General features: G+C 38.9%; 1 protein-coding gene across 3 annotated transcripts in view; it reads left to right on the top strand.

Annotated features, from left to right (window-relative positions):
• The first annotated feature begins 932 nt into the window (after nucleotides 1-932).
• MTFR1 (mitochondrial fission regulator 1) overlaps nucleotides 933-19523 on the top strand; it is a 52680-nt gene continuing 34089 nt past the window's right edge. The window contains exons 1-3 of one of the 3 annotated variants that reach the window (XM_070481180.1): nucleotides 933-1136; nucleotides 13387-13529; nucleotides 14734-15027. In XM_070481180.1, coding sequence (XP_070337281.1) covers nucleotides 15019-15027 — 9 coding nt within the window. In that variant the 5' untranslated portion in view covers nucleotides 933-1136; nucleotides 13387-13529; nucleotides 14734-15018. Of the gene's footprint in view, nucleotides 1137-13386; nucleotides 13530-14733; nucleotides 15028-18731; nucleotides 18812-19523 lie in introns of those variants that run through there. The other 2 variants (XM_044780230.2, XM_070481181.1) reach the window with 2 other exon arrangements.

The following is a 19523-nucleotide window of genomic DNA, read 5'->3' as shown; positions in this document are numbered from 1 at the left end:
GACTCCCTCCTCCTGGACATGTTCCCCGAGCTCCCTGGCCAGCTTAGGCAGGTCTCCCAGGCTCCCTCCATACCTCCATTATAATATTTGGTTATACAGTTTGTGTTTCCATCTCCCTCTTAACTTGCAGGCTCACTGAGGGCGTGGTTCAAAGCTTGTTACTAATCCTTGTACTGTCATAGTGGGCTCCCCAAAACTCCTTGTTGAGTAAACGAATTAACGCCTTTACTGAAGGAGGAGAGCCCTCGCCAGAGACTTGGGGGCAAGAGATAAGTACAACAGAGCTCGGGTGCCTGCCCAGTGACCGCTGGGATCAATTACAATGGGAGGGTAAGAGAGACAGCCAATCAGCGACAGCCCCTTGAAAGGCCACACAGAAATACTGACATGTTTTTCACCCTACGTATGAATCTTTTATCAGGCCTACAGACATAATCATGCCGAATATACTGTTAGCTATAAATGTAATCATATTTTCATGACAATTATTTGAAACCCAGAGGGTCCCAGAATAGTCAACTATTAAAAAGCACGTGTCCCAATGAGTCAGAATAAACGGCTGCTGGAACTGAAGACAGTAAAGTAAAATCCTCATCCACCAGGCACTTCGTACAACCCGCACCCTCATTCCTCTTAAACACAAACACGGATATGAGGTCCGCTTAGACAGATCCGCCGAGCGAAGGCAAGTCCCTACAGCGTGGGATGAAAGTGCTCAACCTGTGTTAGGTTAACAGGGCTTAAGACTCACAGCTTCTTTCAAGGTAAAACACACTCGCGGCTACATTCAGAATATGGGTATTCCTATAACCCTAGAGCATGAGGTTCACAAACAAACTACTTCCCGGGGTAGAGAAGTGAGGACACAAAGCCAGGTCCAAGGGAAAGCGCACGGCCCACGCCGAGCTCCGCGCGTGCGCACACTGGCTGCTGGAGGCGGCTGCGGGCGCGTCAAGCGGTCGCCTCGCCTTCCGTTCCCGGCTCTCAGTGCCCGCCTCCGGGCCGGAGGAAGAAGCTGATTGGTCAGTCTGGCCCCGGCTCGGGGCGGAGATTCGATGATTGGCGGCAACACCCTGGAACAGCCAAGCTGGAAGCCCGAGTAGCTGAAGAAGGCACCTGGCTGCCGCGCGGCCGAGGTAAGTGGGGCTAAGGACTCGGGAAAGCGGTTGGCGGGGAGTCGAGGAGGCGCAGTCGGGTCAACGGCGGCGGGAAGCCCTGATAACAGTCAGGGCAGGAGCGGAAGGAGCCCAGTCCGGGCTGGCGGCGAGGTCGGCGGGCTCCGTGGGCTGGGTGGGTGTCTGCGCCCGGCTGAAGGGAGGCGGAGACGTTCTCGAGCGGCCGGCGTGGCCCAGGCTCTGCTGGGGCTGCAGCTGGGCGGAGCGGAGGCGAGTCGGGCGGCTCGCAGTGAAGGCGGCCACTCGCCCACCCACCCATTTGCCCCCATCTCCCCCTCCCCCGCCCGTCGCCCCATCCTCCGGAGCTGCAGTTCGCGCGCCGGCCGCTAGGCGGCGGTCTCGGGCAGGCCGGGACTAGGCGGGCGGGCCCCGCGGGCGCGCCTCCAGGCGGGCCTCGGGGATTCCGGGAGGAGGAGCACAATGACTGGTTGGCTGGGTGGTTTAACCAGCCTCACTTGCCTTGTGTTGCCATTTCACTTTCCGCCTCCCAGAACTTTCCTTTGTACCTTCCTGACCATGACCGAGATTTGTAGTAAACCCCAAAGAAAAGATTGACCTTTGCACTTAAAACACATTTTCTTGTGGAACTCTTCCAACCATACAGAAGTGGTGAGGATAATATAAAGAACTGGATGCACCCCCTCACCCAGTTTCAACAATACATGGCAGGCTTGCTCCTCTTCCCCGGGTTAGTGTTATTATTTTATTTTATTTTACTTTGCTGAGGAAGAGTGGCCCTGAGCTAACATCTGTTGCCAATCCTCCTCTTTTTGCTTGAGGAAGTGTTGCTGAGCTAACATCTGTGCCAGTTTTCCTCTATTTTGTATGTGGGATGCTGCCACAGCAGGGCTTGATGAGTGGTGTGCAGGTCCCTGCCTTGGATCCGAACTGTGCTCAGCTTTTCAAAATCACTGAAAACAAGGGTACCAAATAATTTAGTCTTGGCAGTAGTGTTACTGCTTTTGAGCAGTAATAATAGTATTGATGTTTTATTTATGGAGTTCTTAGTGTGTTTGAAGCATTGTAAAATTGTTTCCACCTGTTAGTTCATTTAATTGTTTCAACAGCCGTGTGAAGCAGGTATTATCCCATTTTATAGATGAAGGAAGAAGACGCTTAGACAGGTTAAGCAATTTGCCTCAGGTCACACTGCTGTAGGGGGAGTGTGCGCTGGGATTTAGGGTGCTAATCCTGGTTACTGCATGGTTCTTGCTCTTTTAACCATAATTGGATGTCCTAAGAATTGTGGAGTAAATGTAAATGCTGTGGAAAATTATTTCTATTGATCTACAAATCCATAATGGAAAAAAAGCCTGGGAATTTACATGAGTGCCATAGCAAGATAGGTATTTTTGTTTCTTTGAAGCAGTAAAAGGTTAGTACAATTGAATTTAAAGTTATGAGCAGAATATATGTGCAATTTGATAAATGCAAGTGTAAAAATTTTTTTTTATAGTATATAGCCAATTAAAGGGGAAAGAAAAAGGGAAAAAATGTACATCAATGAATAGTGTCTACCTCCTTTGGTACTTAGTATGTGCTGGCTATTTATACTGAATACTTTCATCTGTATCCTTCATCTTAATCCTACACTCCTTCTAAGACAGAATCTTCATTCAAATAGAGGAAGAAGGAACTAGGAGGAGACGGCTGGGCCTGTTCAGAGGACAGTAGAGCCACGCTTAGTCATTTACGTATGGCCTCTGGCTGCTGTCTTGGTACAGGGGCAGGGTTGAGCAAGTTGTGACAGAGACCGTATGACCCACAAACCTAAAATATTTATTATGTATTTGGCCCTTTACAGAAAAATTGCTAACTCCTGTTCTGGGCTTTTGTAATGAATGTGCCTGTACACAATTTCTACAAAAATGAGATTATAGACAGTATTTTGTAATCTGGATTGTGTATTGACCAGCTTTCTTTTTCAGACTTAAAACTATCTTTTTAATGTCTGTTTAGCCTTTTAAACTATGCATGAGATACCATTGTGTATTTAAGCCATCCTCTTGTTAGACATTTCAGTTTCTTTTCCAATTTTTTAAACTATTATGCAAAATACTTAAGAGGATAGCTTTTTCTGTTCAGATTTTTTTAAAGATTTTATTTTTCCTTTTTCTCCCCAAATCCCTCCAGTATATAGTTGTATATTTTATTTAGTTGTGGGTCCTTCTAGTTGTGGCATGTGGGATGACACCTCAACAGTGGCCTGCTGAGCGGTGCTATGTCCGCGCACAGGATCCGAACCGGCGAAACCCTGGGCTGCTGATGCGAAGCGTGCGAACTTAACCACTCCATCATGGGTCGGCCCCTCTATTCAGATTTTTGTCAGTGTCAGAGTATTTCTTTAGGACACATTTCTAGAAATGGGGTTGCTATTATGTACGTATGGCCAGGTTGCCCACGAGAAAAATTGCACTTTGCCTGTGCCTTTACCACTATTGGGTTGTCCTCCTTTTCATCTTTGCCAATTTGATGGAGAAAAAGAGATAACAGTTTTAATTAACATTGATTTGACCACTAGTGAGATCATTAAACATTTTTTCATGTTTATTGTCCCTTTATGTTTCCATTTATGAAATGCCTACTCATGTCCTTTTCCTGTTTTTCCATTGGGCTGCTGATCGTTTCCTTCTTGTTTGGAAGCAATTTATATTCATTAGGGATAATAATCATTTATTATATGTAAGTTGCAAATCGATTTCTCAATTACTTATCTCTTTTCTCTTAAAAGCTGCAGAATGACTAATAAAAGGAACTCTGTGTTTCAGCTCAGAGAGGACTCAGGGCTGCAGTTTTAGAGACCAGCACATGCCCCCTCTGAAACAGTTCTTTCGTTAATGATTGTTGCCAGCCAGTCAATCTGCATGCAATTATTACCAAATACATTGTACTGTATAAATATCTGATATCACTTCACAATTATACAACTGGATTTGGCTAGTGTTAGTTGGTTGTGGATTAAAACGTAAAAAGTCAGTTTAAATAGGAAAGTTAAATTGTTTCCATGACTGAAAAAAGCATTCATCATAATGCATTCTTTAATACATAAATATGTTAATATATAAAACGGTATAACTAAGATTTTTTTTCTTTAACAAATTTTGTTAGTGACTTTTGAAATGGAATTCTTGTATACTGATAAGTGATTTGATGTAGTTTGTGTACTGGCAATAGAGTAGGCTAGTTTCCTAGAGAGATGACTTTAGGTAGAACAGAAATCAACTTTGTATTTATTTCAGTCAAGGTTCTCTCTCTTTATCCCAGTCTGTTTGGGCTCAGATAGGGAGTGCAACCTATAGTTAAGGTTTTTAAATTGTATTGAGGGCCAGCCTCATGGCTGAATGGTTAAGTTCGTGCACTCCGCCTGGGCGGCCCAGGGTTTCACTTGTTCAGATCCTGGGCTCAGACCTACACATTGCTCGTGAAGCCATGCTGAGGTGGCGTCCCACATAGCACAACCAGAAGGACCGACAACTAGAATATACAACTGTGTACTGGGGGGCTTTAAAAAGGAGGAGAAGAAGAAGAAGAAAAGGTTGGCAACAGATCTTAGCTCAGGTGCCAGTCTTTAAAAAAGAAAAATAAGTGTATTGAGAAAAATATCCTGGAATATCAAGCTTTGATTGTGTAGATATTATTGCTTGGGATTTGGGTAAATTGATTTAATTTTTTTTAAAGTTAATTGACTTAAACTAACAGATTAAGAGCATCCAGATATGACAAAAATCCTAAATCCCAAAATAAATCATAAATCATGTGTGAAGTTGAGAAATACTATTTTCCTCCAAGTTTATTATTAATGTTTATTATTTGCTTATATCATCCAAAGAGTGAATAATTTTTATATCTCTACTTTTTAATTTCACTTAGTTTAAAAATGTTACTGGTCTTTAAAAATTACGTAAGTGGTATATCTTTTTGGAAAAAACCATACTCACAGTACAGAACTGCGTAAGTATAAAGAAGAAAAAGTGGAGGATTCTGTCACCAAGCCTCAGACACAGCCAAGTCAAGCTTTGGTATCTTTTCAAATTTTTTTCTTGTATGTATGTACATAAAATATTTTGCCACTATTTCTTTCTTTTTTTCTTTGTTTTTGTTTCGGTGAGGAAGATTGGCCCTGAGCTAACATCTCTTGCCAATCCTCTTCTTTCTGCTTGAGGAAGATTGTCACTGAGCTAACATCTGTGCCAGTCTTCCTCTGTTTTGTATGTGGGATGCTGCCACAGTGTGGCTTGGTGAGCAGCTTGTAGGTCTGCACCCGGGATCCAAAGCTGCGAACCCCAGGCCACCAAAGCAGAGTGCATGAACTTAACCACTATGCCACCGGGCCAGCCCTTATTTCACCAGTATTTCTATGCTTTGTTTTATTTTTTAAAAAATGGAATCACATATATATGTTAGCTTGCAACTTTTTTCATTTAGCTTTTTATCATGGAATCCTTTCATGTATAGTGCTATCTTTTTTGTGTTAATGGCCATAAACTTAGAATGGGTAGGTATGTTGAATTTATTTTAGCTGTTTCCCTTTGATGGACGTTTAGTTTGCCTCTAGATTTTCTCTTACAACTAATGCTTCAGGCAATACCCTGACCAGCTTTTAAAAACTAAACATCATTTACAAAGGTATAATTTACTGATTTTTGCTGGTAAGGCAATTTTTTATATGCGTAATATGCAAGGGACAGTAATTATTAGATAACTTACCCAAATCATTTTAATAGTGAATTTTTATCACTTTGCTGGGCCCAAGGAAAGCAAGGAATATTATTGACTTCCAAGTATTGTGTGTGTTTGTTTCTACTGATGTCCAAGATCACTAAAGATATTTGAACAGTCTTTTCAAAAGATTGTTTTAAAATTGATGCTGGAGTACTTAATTCATTTGCATGGGAATGCTTAAAATAAAAATACTTTAAGAAGAAAATACTTATGTCATTCACTGTAAGGTTGTACATCTTTCAGAGATCCTTACATGAAGATGGCAGATCTTTGGTTCAAATGGAAATATTAGACTACCTCTAACCTCTGTTATTTTACAGAGGGAAAGTTGACCTCTAAAAATGTGACAGAAAATGCCCTTCAGAAGTTTTGTTTTCATATCTAAAGCCTATCAACTTGACAGAATTTTCATTGAGTTTTAATTAGATTATGTTCTTAGACTTCTTATCTAAGCAGTTTTTTTGTTGAGAGACGTAGTATAGGTCATGGGATTTATTCATTTGTGGACTGAGAAAAATGACAGTTATATGTAAGATTCAGTGCTAGGCACTGGGAATGTAGGAGTATATTTAATTTTGCATGAACCATATAGAATAATTCTAAATTACTGCCAATAATTTATACCTGTATGTTGAATACTGTATCCTGGTTTTGTAGTGTGATAAAGTGTCTGACCTAAAATCTCCATCAGACTGATGTGAAGTGTTGCGGTGGTCACTACACTTGAATTTCAAGTTTAATTTCCAGAAAGTAGAGTGAGGTGTTGACTTAGGGTTGACAACTTTTCATTGTCACAAGTAAGGACAGTTTTTTAAAAATCAAGTAACATCCATCTACTGTCCTCCTGTCCTCAAAAGAAAAGGCATTTTTACACCAAAAATAAGAAGGACGTGATCTCAAAATAGAGGACAGTGACTTTAAATTGACTAAGTTTTTGGTTTTTCCTTCATGGTCCTTATTTTTCTTTTGTATCATTGTTTCACACCAGAATGTAGATTGTCATTTGGGATGCACTGATACAATTTACCTAATATCTTAGTATTCTGAAAACAAAAAAACCTCATAATTTAGCCAGCTGAATAACTAAGAATGTTCTATTAATCTTCTGAGACTCCCCCACAGCCCCTATAAAGTGGTCATACTGCTCTCTGGTGCTGTGAAGAAAATTAAATTACCTTTTCCTTGAATAGTTCCCAAAGACCTTATAAAAGTAAGCACTACTGTATTGTTGTAGCTTTTAAAGTTTTTGACGTTTTAAATTTAGTGACACTGGTTTTTTTTATTTTTTTATGTGTGTGAGGAAGATTGGTCCTGAGCTAACATGTGTTGTCAGTCTTCCTCTTTTTGCTTGAGGAAGGTTATCACTGAGCTAACATCTATGCCAATCTTCCTCTGTTTTATGTGGGATGATGCTACAGTGTGGCTTGACGAGCGGTACTAGGTCTGAACCTGGGATCTGGGCCACTGAAGCAGAGTGCACGAACTTAACTACTACACCACGAGGATGGCCCCACGTTTTGTTATTACTGCTAACAGCGTTGTTGTGAAACTGCTAATAACTTTAAAACTAATTATAACTATCTCAAAAACATACATCACTTTAGTTGAAAGCAGTATTATTTTGCGTTATCTTTGATTTGATTGTCTAAGTCAAATTTAATCAGTCTAAGTATACACTATTATGTATTTTCATAGTATTTGTGGAGGGAAAAGAAAATCTGTTGTCAAAGTTCATCTATTTCTCATTTAGTCTTGCTTTGCTCTTCTCCTGGCCTGCCAATCACTCTTCCCCACAAAAAGTAATTTACTATTTCTTACAGTCTATGCTGCAGTAGCCTATAAGCCTATACCATTATCATAAAATTTCTAGAAGTTAAATTATAAATAGTCATACAGTACCTAGAAAACAAAATGCAGACTGATTCTTAGCCATCTTTTCTTTAAACCTTTTTTATTTTGAAGTATAACACACGTGAAGTGTAACAGAAAAATGCACAGACATAAATGTACAATGTAATAGATTATTACAAAGTAAACATCAATGTAATGACCACCAAAGTTAAAAAATAGAAAATTGTTTGCACTGCAGAAAACTCCTTCATGCTCCCTTCCAGCTATTACCCACCCCCATCCAAAGGTGCCCACCATTGTAACCTCTTCCACTATAGCTTTCTTTTGCCTTTTGTGCTTTTCTTAATGCCTATAGGATTCGTAGTGATGTCCCTTTTTCGTTTCTGATACTGGTAATATGTGCCCTCTCTCTCCTTGATAAATATCATTAGAGGTCAATCCTTTCTGTTAGTCTTTTCAAAGAACCAACTCTTGGCCTGGTCATACATCTCAGCCTTGGTAGTTGTCAGATGCTGTCAAATAGATGATTTCTATATTTTGTCTGACTAGTTTATTTGTCCTCAGCAGGAGGAGGATTTGCCTGAAATTACCTAGTTCACCTATAAATGGAAGCAAAATTCCTCTTAGAAATCTGTTTAGAATTGAGATAGTGTAGAAGAGGCGCTGGCTTGAGGCTTAGGTGCCTGTCATTTAATATTCAAATGTGAATCGAGCAACTGTTATATCCCATACACTGTGCTAAGTGCTGGGATCACTGTGATGAATCAGATGGAGTTTTGCTGGGGGGAGGGGGGCAGTTTAGGTACATTGTTTTAATGTGCTATGTAGGGGATACATACAGGGTGGTCCTGATCCTGGTTGATTAGGAAAGACCTCTTGGAGGAGGAGAGCTAAGCTGAAAGAAAGGTTTAGGAGGAGGTAGCTTGGTATAGGGCTACAGTAGGTAGGTGGAATACTAGATAAAAGAAAAGTCCAGAGAGTGTGTTGAATTTCTAGAATTATCTGTATGATTGATTCAAAGAGTAGAGTGTGAAAGAAACGAAGGATAGGAAAGAACAGAGACTAGATGATAAAGGACCTACTTCGATATTGAGAGTGAACAGAAAGGGGACCAAAACTGGGGGGCAAATAGTCTGGTTAATAGATTTTTTGTAATAGTACAGGCTTAGAATAGCAGTAAGGGTAATGGAAAAGGAATCTGATACATTTAGGAGGAAAAATAGAACTTGATTGACCATAGACGATGAAGGAGAAAGGAGGAATGGTTGACAGCGTGGGTGCCGTTTTCTGAGGTAGCGAACACACGAGCAGCAGATTAAGGAGGAGCGTTAAGGAGTTTGAGATTTCTGAGGTTTAAATGCAAAGGGTGGAAACCAGAAGATGACTTGTGATTGAAGTTAGTAGGGGAGAGGAGAGAGAATTCATCTAATACAGGGTAGAGCTCATGTGAGACCTGTGAGGCGAGGGGCTGTCATCCTGAGCACTTCGTTGGAAGTGGGGACAGGAGAGAATGGGGGACAGAACAGATGCAGATGTAGATAAGCATGTGGGGTGCCAGGACGTGGATGGATTCCTGTTAGATGACTTCTGTATTCTTTGAAGCGGTATGCTTGGTCGTCTGCTGAGAAATGACGGAGGGAGGATTGGCGAGATTTGGCTAGGATGGAGAATGCCTGAATGCTGCTCTGGAGAACGGAGGAGGGAAAGGAGTAAGAAAATAAGCTTTTCCTAGGATACTAGGCAGCATGAGGGCCCAGTTGAGATTGGAGGTAGTACATTTGTAGCAGGATCAAACTGTGAGGTTTAGTAATTTTTGTACAACCCAGTTGTAGGAAATGTAGGCTTCTGGGTTCATCAAGTTCTGGCTTATAGAGTAAACAAGACAGAAGAACAAGGGTTGAAAATACTGACAAAGCAGTGGGCTTTTTGGGCTGCGTGGGGTAGAAGGAAGTGAAGGTGGGAAGGGATGGATTAGGTTGACAAAACTTGCAGGGGAGGAGAGCCTGAAGGTCTCCACGTGGTCCGAGGGTGGGTCAGAGGAGGATCTGAGTGAAAGCTCGAAGGTAAGACAATTTGTTTTTTTAACTTCTAGATTTTGTTTTTAAATGAAAAGTAAAACATGCTTTGTAGCCTTGGCTGAAGTACAAACCATACGCAGAAACGTTTACTGCTACCCACTTCCGCCAGTTTTAATAGCTTGATGTATCTTTCTATACATAGAAAGGTTGAGAATTTTTGTTTTTGTATTACAAATGAAATGAAATGATGCTTAATATATTACTCTTCCTGTGTCGTGTTTATGCCATTATCTAGACTGTGGCTCACTTACAGTAGATGCATATTTTATGAGTATACTGTACTACAATTAACAGTTGTTTTATTGATGAACGTTAAAGTTGGTCCTAGTTTTGTGAGTAAAGCACTGCAGAAAATATCTGTATACATGTGTCTTTATGTTTAAAACTTTTATTTCTGAGAGAAATTCCTGAAACTTGCATAACTTGGTCAAAGGTTATGTGTTTTTAAAACTTTTATTTGAAGCATAACTTACATTAAGAAAGGTATGAAGTGTATATCTTGATAAGTTTTCAGAGAATAAACACACCCAAGTATCTTTCTATGTCAAAAAATAGGACGTTGCCAGCACCCTCAGAAATCCCTCCCAGGCCTAACAGTCACTACCCCTGTCTCCAGAGATTAAAAAAACTTAAAGAAAACTAAAACCCTAATCGATGATTAGCTTACTTTTAGTTTTGCCCATTTTAGATCTTTATATAAATGGACTTGTACAGCACTCTGTTGTATGTATCATCTCTGTGAAGATTAAAATCACCCAGTACTGGCAAGAATATAAGATATATTTATTGATTTGCTAGGGCTAATGAGGCCGAAGTGCAGAATTCCATTTAGGGAAGGACTTAGAGTAGAGAAGACTCAGCTGAAGTTATAGCGGAGCGATAGGGAGGGACTTAAGTCAGCCCTAATGAGTTTTTTCTTACTCTGTATGAGTTAGCTCATTCACTGTTAGGGTTCCATCTCCTTTTTCTAAGCCAGTGCTCCGTAATCTTTATCGCTAGCCCAGACTTGCAAAACATCACTTTTTGGCAAAAATAATTAAAAAAGCATTCTTTTTAACTATCCATTTGAAAAACAAGCAAGAGACACTTGACAAAAGAAGATATCAAAATGCCCCCAAAACATATGAAGAACCCACTAGAATTGCTAAAATTAGAAAGAGCAACAACACCAAGCACTGGTAGAGATTGTAGAACAGCAGAAGCTTTCTTCTTTCCGTGCTCCTGGGACTGTAGCTGCTACAAAGTGTTAGTTTCTATAAAGATGTAGCTGTATTTCTATCTCTGTATATCTTATGATCTAGCAGTTTTACTCCTGGGTGTATACTCAACAGAAGTGACTTCTTATGTGTATATGCTAGGTGCAAGAATTGTTTTAGTAACTTTATTTGTAGTAGGTAAAAAATGGAAACAGCACAAATGTTCAGGAACAATAAATTGTGGTATGGTAATACAATGAAATACTACGTAGCAATGAGAAGAGAACTATCATTCACAAACAATGTGACAATCTCACAGACAATGTTGAGTGAAAGAAGTTAGACACAAAAGAGTACATACAGTGGGCAAAACTAATATATGCTTGTAAAAGTGAGAAGAGTGGTTAGATAGGTGAGGCATGGATACCCACTGGGTAGAGGCCCAAGGGAGCTTTTGGGCTTCTGGAAATGTTTTATAGCTTGATCTATAAAACATTTCCACACAGGTTTATATATATAAAAAAATTCAGCAAGCTGGACACTTAAAACTTGTGTGCTTTCTGTGTAAATTATATCCCAATTTTTTAAAAAGTGACAGGTTTTCAAATCCTAAATAAAACTATCCTTTTTCTCTGATCAGTTTTGTTGTTGTTGTTGTTGAGGAAGATTGACACTGAGCGAATACCTGTTGCCACTTCTCCTCTTTTTGCTTGAGGAAGATTGGCCCTGAGCTAACTTCTGTGCCAATCTTCCTTTATTTTATATGTGGGCTGCTGCCACAGCATGGCTTTGATGAGTGGTGTAGGTCTTCCTGCGCCTGGGATCTGAACCTGTGAACCCCAGGCCACCGAAGCAGAGCATGCTGAACTAACTGCTACGCCACGGGGCTGGCTCCTCTGATCAGGTTTTTTGTCAGTCATTTCCAGCTTTGACTTTATTTTTGGCCCTTTACTTTTTCTACTCCCGTTAACTCTCAGAGTATTATTCATTCTTACAAGCAATGATAAATGTTGTTGATATTAAAATATATCTGTCTCACCAAAGTTCTAGTCATGACCATTTCATAGTTATCAATAAATATATTCTTGCCATTGCTTAGAACTCTCTTACATACTTTCATCTCTCATTGGGGCCTGGCTCTTTTCAATTCATATTTCACCCATTGACTCACATATTTGTGGCACCTTTATTTTTTCCCCCATTCTCTGTAATTGTTCATAAAGTTCTCAAATTGTAGACCACAAACTCTTTATTCCTGGTCTATGATGGGATGAGCTTACATCAGAATGTAAATCAAATATAATTGCTAAGTACACTGTTTTGTTCAGCTGGGTTTTCTTCTTCTTTTTTGTGGGGAAGATTGGCCCTGAGCTGACACCTGTTGCCCATCTTCTTCTTTTTGCTTGAGGAAGATTGTCACTGAGCTAACATCTGTGCCAATCCTCCACTTTATATGGGATGCCGCCACAGCATGGCTTGACGAGCAGTGCTAGGTCCATCCCAGGGATCTGAACCTGCAAACCCTGGGCCCCTGAAGCAGAGTGTGAACTTAACCACTATGCCACCGGGACAGCCCCTCAGCTATTTCTTTAAAGCAAACTTGACTGCCTTGATGAGGAAGCAGCAGATGGATTTAGTCTCGTGCAAGCTCCTTGCCTCATTGGAGACCAGCACTTTGAGTAAACTGGTTTACAGCATAAGAGTTAACAATTTAATTCTGTCAGATATGCAGTATACTGATGGGGAGCGCGCACGGGGCAGGGGTTACAGTGCCAGTGAGTGCGAAAGGACTTTTGTCGTTATTTTGACTTTCTAGCATCTGAATTCCTGTTCCATATTCCTGGTATTCCTTTATGACTCTTGGTGCGAGGCAAAACCTGCTGTAACCATAGCCAGGCAGCTTCTGCCAAGTAAATGCCGCCGTGAGCTGGTGAAACAGCAGAGTGGGAAGGGTAGACTGTTCTGTCAGCGGCGGCAGTGGCAGTTCCAGGGGTGTCTTCCCAGGACCAGGCCTGCTGCACTTTTGGCTGCCTTTCCTGGCTGGGTAGCCTGTAAGTCAGCTCCTCCTGAAGTGATCATCTACTAGGTAGCTTTGCATAAATATATTTTCTACTAAATTTGCTGCAGTCAGTTTTCGTTGCTTCCAGCTCTAAGAACCCTGACTGGAAAAAAAAATACGTAAAAAAAAAAATCGTACTATTTATTCCAAACTGATCACAAGCAAAATTTGTTTTCTCTTAAGTAAATTTACACACAAAGTTTTAACATGTTTTTGACTAGACTTACTTTGTGAGACATGTAGCAAATAGTAAAGATTCTAAAGAATAATTATTTCGTTTTAGTAATTGCATTTTAACATTTTAGTGTGCTGTATGGACCATGTGCTGCTATGTGTGCCTGAAGTACTTGAGATGCAAATTTGGAGAGACCTTGCCATCTAAATGCTGGGCTGGATTAAGCTCCTAATTAGGATGGTTTTTCAACAGGTTGGAGGAAGCATGCAGTCGGTGAGTACTCAGAATTCATTTTTAAGATACAGACATTTAGATATTTTAAGAATTTTTTCTGAGAAAGTGAAATAAATGTGTATATGAACAATATTTTGAATTCATTTTGTTTATGTACTGTTTAATTTGCCTACTGTGTAAATCATAAAAGTGAATCTTTACTTAGCTCCTAAGTAGGGGAGTAAGTTTCTGGGTTACATTGAAAACTTACCTATATTCATGTGACTGTTAAAAGCAATGCATTTGTTATTAGCGAGGAAAAGGCTTAAATATATATATAAATCATTGCCTAAAATATGTCTGACTAACCCTTGACAGCTCTGAATGTTGTAGAACTGTTAATATTGAATGCTCTTACAATGTGGTTTATCACACAACTGTTTAAAGTAAAAGGTAAGTCGTGTTTCTTAAGATATAACAACTATAGATATGAAGAAAAAAATTAGTATAATATGGTTATTCTGTGCCAAAGATGTTAGTTCTGAACTTGACATTTTTAAAAGTATTGTCTATTGATCCAACAATAGATGTGCCAAACATATTTTATGGAATATTTGTTTTTCATTTTGAAATTCAATTTTTTGTTATTGGTGACATGAAATTAAGTTTTATTTATTAAAGATATGAGCAGATTATATAATTTGAATATGGGTATACTTCTAAATGCACTATTTTTACTTTGTGTTTTTATTTTGTGTCTTTTCACATCTTGTTAAGGGAAAGTTGAATGAATCCCCTCCTGTGCCCCAAAGTCACATCTGTTTTCTTTGGAGACAAAAAGCAAACAACCAAATAAAATTACCTTTTTTATAGCTGCATAAGTTTAAGAATGTTAGCTTGAGGATCAGCAATAGGAAAATGGTTTGTAAAGTGAATATTTTCATCTTTTCAGTTACATCTTCCTATGTTTTAGACTTGACAATGCAGCAACACCGCCTTTCATTCGTTATTTACCACCATTTGGCTACAGGGTAGATTAACATTTTAGTACTGACAGCAGAAGAATTTCTTTTGCTTTCAGAAAGACGGGAAGCTTTTGTTATTTATGATTCTTAAAAAGTGAAGCTTTACAATTCATGATTCTTATTTATTTGCAATTTTAGTAAGAAGTGTAGTTTAGTGGAAGATTGTAGGTCCTGGATTCAAACAGACCCGGGTCTGAAATTGATCTCTGCTAGTTACTTTCTTCATCTACCAATTGCAGATAAGAAGAACTGCTCCTGCACAGTGAGCCTGTGGATTCAGTGACAGTGTCTGTGAAACACCCAGCACAGTGGCTTACACATGGTGTAGGTCCGTTCAGTACTGCTGAGTTTCCCATGGTTCTGCTCTGTCATCCTCCCGCCCCACTCAGGCGAATGTGACTGGTGCTGATTGAGGCCAAAGCGCAGAATTTTGTTTCAGGAACAGATAACACACTTTATTTAGCTTGTTCTTTTGTTTCGCTTTGTTCATTTTGAGCTGTAAAACGGGTGCCTTTCATCAAAGAATGGACCGGGTAAGAGAGCATTAACTTACTTCCAATATTGTAATCACAACTGAGGGCCCATCCTACTAGTAGCAAATGAACAGGATCACTTTTTATGTGTTGGGGGGGGGGAACATAATCATAAAATTTAATCAGTTAACTGAAAGTATATATGAAAACAAGTTTTCTTCTAATGTAAAGCAATTTGATCCTTTGGTTATTTTCTATCTTAGTTTATCTGCTTTAAAAGAAAAAGTACACTTTTTGAGATCAGGGTTTTGTTTTTGCCATTAGGACAACTGGTGATGATGAGCTCTTCGTGTTTTACTATACGCATCAGCACCACCATAATACTTATCACTGACTGGCTTACTATGCCCGGTTCTTTTTCATATATTATATATATTCACTAGAACAGCACTTTTTTACAGGTGAGGATCTGAGGTTCGGAGTGTTTAACTGACTTGACCAGAGTTACCTGGCTAATAAGTGGCAGAGCTGTAAGATGAACCACATTCTGATGCTAAAATCCTTCCTCTTTTTAGTGTACTTTGCTACCTCTTGTAGGAGGAGGGAAAGAAGACTTAATATTTATTTAGGGCTTCTTCTCTATAAATACCTTAACTATTTAATGCTCATAGGCTCATGAAGTAGATATTGTCCCCATCTTATAGATCGGGACACAGAAGCCTAGAAAGATCAATGATTTGGCGAGCTTTATACAGGCAATAAATGATGGAACCTACTTTTAAAGCCAGGCCTGTATGCTGCCGTGACTTCTTTGTTTTGTCTTCGCTGCCTTCCGTTTTGCCTCAGCATTTGTTTGATTTGAAACCGTATATTCACATCTGCCCAAACTTTCTCCTCAGTCTATTATTATATTTGTATCTTAAGCAAAAGTGTTTTTAAGCTAGACAAAATGAGAGTAATGTGAAGCTAATGTGATTCTGATTAATCTCAGTCTTTTATGTTGAAAAAAGTTATACCAAGTATCTAATTTGTATTCGTGAAGTATTTCCAGTACTAGTTATGAATTTTACCCTTGTTTTCCTTTTGTGCTTTGGAGGAAGAATGTGAATGTGGCTAGGAGTTTAGAGTAAGGAAGAAGAGAATTGAGGGAAGCGGTATCTTCAATGGGGGGTTTTAAAATTGAGTTTCATCTTCCTATCTCTACCCTTTCTCACCAGCCATACTTCTTATTTGACCCTGGCTCCCTTGGAATTAAGAATTTACACTTTGTTGGGTCCTAGACTCCCTGAAAATTTTGTTAATGGTATGGACCTTCTTCCCAGAAAAATGTTATATATGCACACAATTTTGCATGTAATTTCAGGGATATGTGAACCCCAGAATAAGAACCCTTGCATTAATATTACATAGTTTATCTTGAGAAAAATGTATTTGTTTAGAATTAAATTTATGCTTTTTCCTCCTAAATAGTGCCTCTCAAATAAGACTATAGACTAAGCCAGTCTGTAACAAATGAATTACCACATAAAGCTTGAGTGTAGTCATCATGATGAGACAGATGACAGCTTTAGATTCCAGCCTCACACTTCAACACTTCTACAATAGCTTTTCACAATGTTAAAAAAGAACAAACTGCTTTCCTGTTGTCATCCTCCTCCTCGCTGTCATCACTTTCAAACACTGTTGCTAAATGTTATGGACTGTCATTACTAGACACAGACGTGCAAACACACTTATACACACCACATACATACACACGGTTTTATTGTTAGATTATTTATCAGTAGTTCTTATAAATAAAGCAAAGCAGAGTTTTTCTATTTAATAATAATTATTATTTCTTAATGGAATTGAATTCTTATTTCTTAATGAAATCTAATTGTCTAGTAATGACAGTTTCTCCCTACCCCTCTCTTTTACATCTGAAAAAGTATTAATGACAGTTTATCTTCAGAGGAAGTCTTCCCTTCTCCAAACAAGTGTGCAGACAAGACACAGTTCAGCCACCAGTTAGGATAGGAGATGCTCTGGGGCCACACAGCCTCCTAATGCACAGACGGTGACTTTTCAGTACCATCTGTTCATTATTTCTTCACAGCCATTTACAATTTCTCCCCTTCCATGAGGGCTGAATAGAAAAAATAAAGTCACACCCAGTTTTAGAGTTTCTGGAAGTTAGCTGCTCTTTCCCCTCGCTTTTTTCTCCAATGCAGTAAAGGTTATGGCTCTTCTTCCTACATATCCCAGTCATTAGCTTCTGTAGACCCCTGCTTCGTATTTCTTAGTGCTAAGTGCTATGCAATCCGCAAGTAACAGAAGAACAACATTATGTTAGTCTACTGTGTATACTTGAAGAAATAATCTCGTAAAGCAATCTGTTCTTTTATTTCCTTTAACTTTGTATAAGAAGCCTAAATACTCTGCTTATTCCTTATAAGTAAAAGCTGAATCTTTGGCTGCCTTCTCTTGTAGAAGCACCTGGTATTCTTTCCTTGTGATATTAAACACATGGGAAGATAATAGTTGAAATTTAGCCCTGAAAGCATGCATCATGAGGAATGCTAAAAGCTGACAGAAACGTTAGTTCCTGACCTTGGCAAATCCTTTCTAAATTTTTCTTTGTGAGCTTTTTGTCCTCTTCATCTCCAGTTAAGATCTTTGCTTCCTGAAGGGATGGGAGGCTCACTTTAGACTATGTAATTGTCAATTGTGATGCATAAATAGCGTTCCACTCCTCCTACGTCATAGGAGAACTTTAACTTGTGACTAAATAGGAAACTCAAGAAGAGAAATGACTGAATGGTGTAGTTACTATTGCCCTATAGATTTATTTTTAAAAGATTAAGACCTATTAACATGTATAAGGTAAAGAGTTTGCTTAAAGACTGTCTGTTTTAGAATTATTTGCCATGTGATTTGTCTTGGCCTCTTGTGTTGGATTTGTGAGCTGTGATGCTTCCCATTTTCCTCTGGTCAGAGGTTTTCTTCCTCTTAGTCTTCGTGTGTTACTAACACTGTTCACATGATAACCTCTGTGTGATCATTGCTGTGAGTGACTTGCATTCCTGAGCCACAGGTAATTCTTTCTAAGCTTCACAGTAACTTTGCCTCCTATATTCTTTGTTTAATATTCATCTTTGAATATTGATGTCTTCTTATCTTTCCACTGACCAATTTTCCAATCTGTACCATCCTTTTTATTTATATTTCCAAAGTGAGAGTTACAGTTTTTGTTGATTGTAGTAGCCAGTGTAGGTTATAGTGCTTCCTGGAACTCTCGCAGGTAACAGTCATTAAAACCGAACATGTTGATGATGAGCATTGTATAAAAACTGAGGCAGGTGTCAGAAGTATTATGTATGCCCCCATGATTCTCCCTTTGACTCATACTGTTATCCCTAGATTGTATTTGGTTGTTAAAATCTAAGAAGTCAGATTGCTTCTATGCTCATTTTACAGGTTGTGCACGCTTTAAGATAGCCTAAAGGTCTAGATTGGGTTATGCGTTGGAGCCACTACTGTTAACAATAACATTTATTTCTTGGTCATACTGTTTAAATTAGAATGGCCATGGAGTGACTTTATAAAGGGGTCACTGTCCGTTGCTCAGAATACATGCCAGCTGATTTGGTACTATTTATGTAGTTTTAGGATATAATTGAATGTTAAAGTTTAATGAGTTCAGTATAATAGTCATATCATTCTCATTCTTTTGTAAAATTGCTTTTAATAGCATACCACCTCTCTTTACCTCTTCTGTCCAGGCTTTCAAGTGTAGCACTCAAAACAGATGGATAGTTTTTCTCTTTAAGGAAAGATCATATACTTGGGGAGAAATTCCAAGGTATAATATGTAATTATTTAACATTCTACATGTGTGTTTTTTGTTTGCTTCTTGCTTTGGGGTTTGTTTTTGCTTTCAGCATAGCATGATGTCCTGTGTCTATTATGGTTTCATCTGAGAAATTCTCATTAGGGCCACCGCCAGCCCATTTAGCACCTTTGTGTAAATTAGGAAAAGGTGTCTTTCCCTGGGGCCGAGACCTCATGAGAGGATGTAGTGCAGCTGCATTTTGGCCCCCACTCACCTTTGGCCAGACAGTCTTGTGTAGCAACCGAATGTGTGGTACAAATTCAGATTCAGAACTTTGTACTGATTTGGATTTGTTTTCAAAAGTCCATTATAACAAAAGTAGCTCATAGTTTAAAAAAATTATGTGTATATAAAATTCTAAAACTAAAATATGGCAGAGAAGATAAAATAGTGTTTCCTTTGCAGAATAGTTTGAAAATCTAATGAAAATAAAGTTTTTATTCCTAATATAGTATTATTTTACAATTATTAGTTATTCTTCTATATTTTTATGTAATGCCTTCCATTAAACATTGCACTAATAATAACCAGCTATTTATGTTCTTTAATTTTTAATGGAGAAATATTAGGTCCTTTCCCATAACATTTAGAGCATTCTGATCCCTTAGTTAATGTATTAGCATGTCATGCAATTGATTGACCAATGCTTTGTATTAACAGTTTTATAAGTCTTGTAATTAAA

Source organism: Equus asinus, chromosome 12 (genome assembly GCF_041296235.1).
Source record: "Equus asinus isolate D_3611 breed Donkey chromosome 12, EquAss-T2T_v2, whole genome shotgun sequence".
NCBI lineage: Eukaryota > Metazoa > Chordata > Mammalia > Perissodactyla > Equidae > Equus > Equus asinus.
This window is presented reverse-complemented; position numbering and strand designations above follow the sequence as displayed.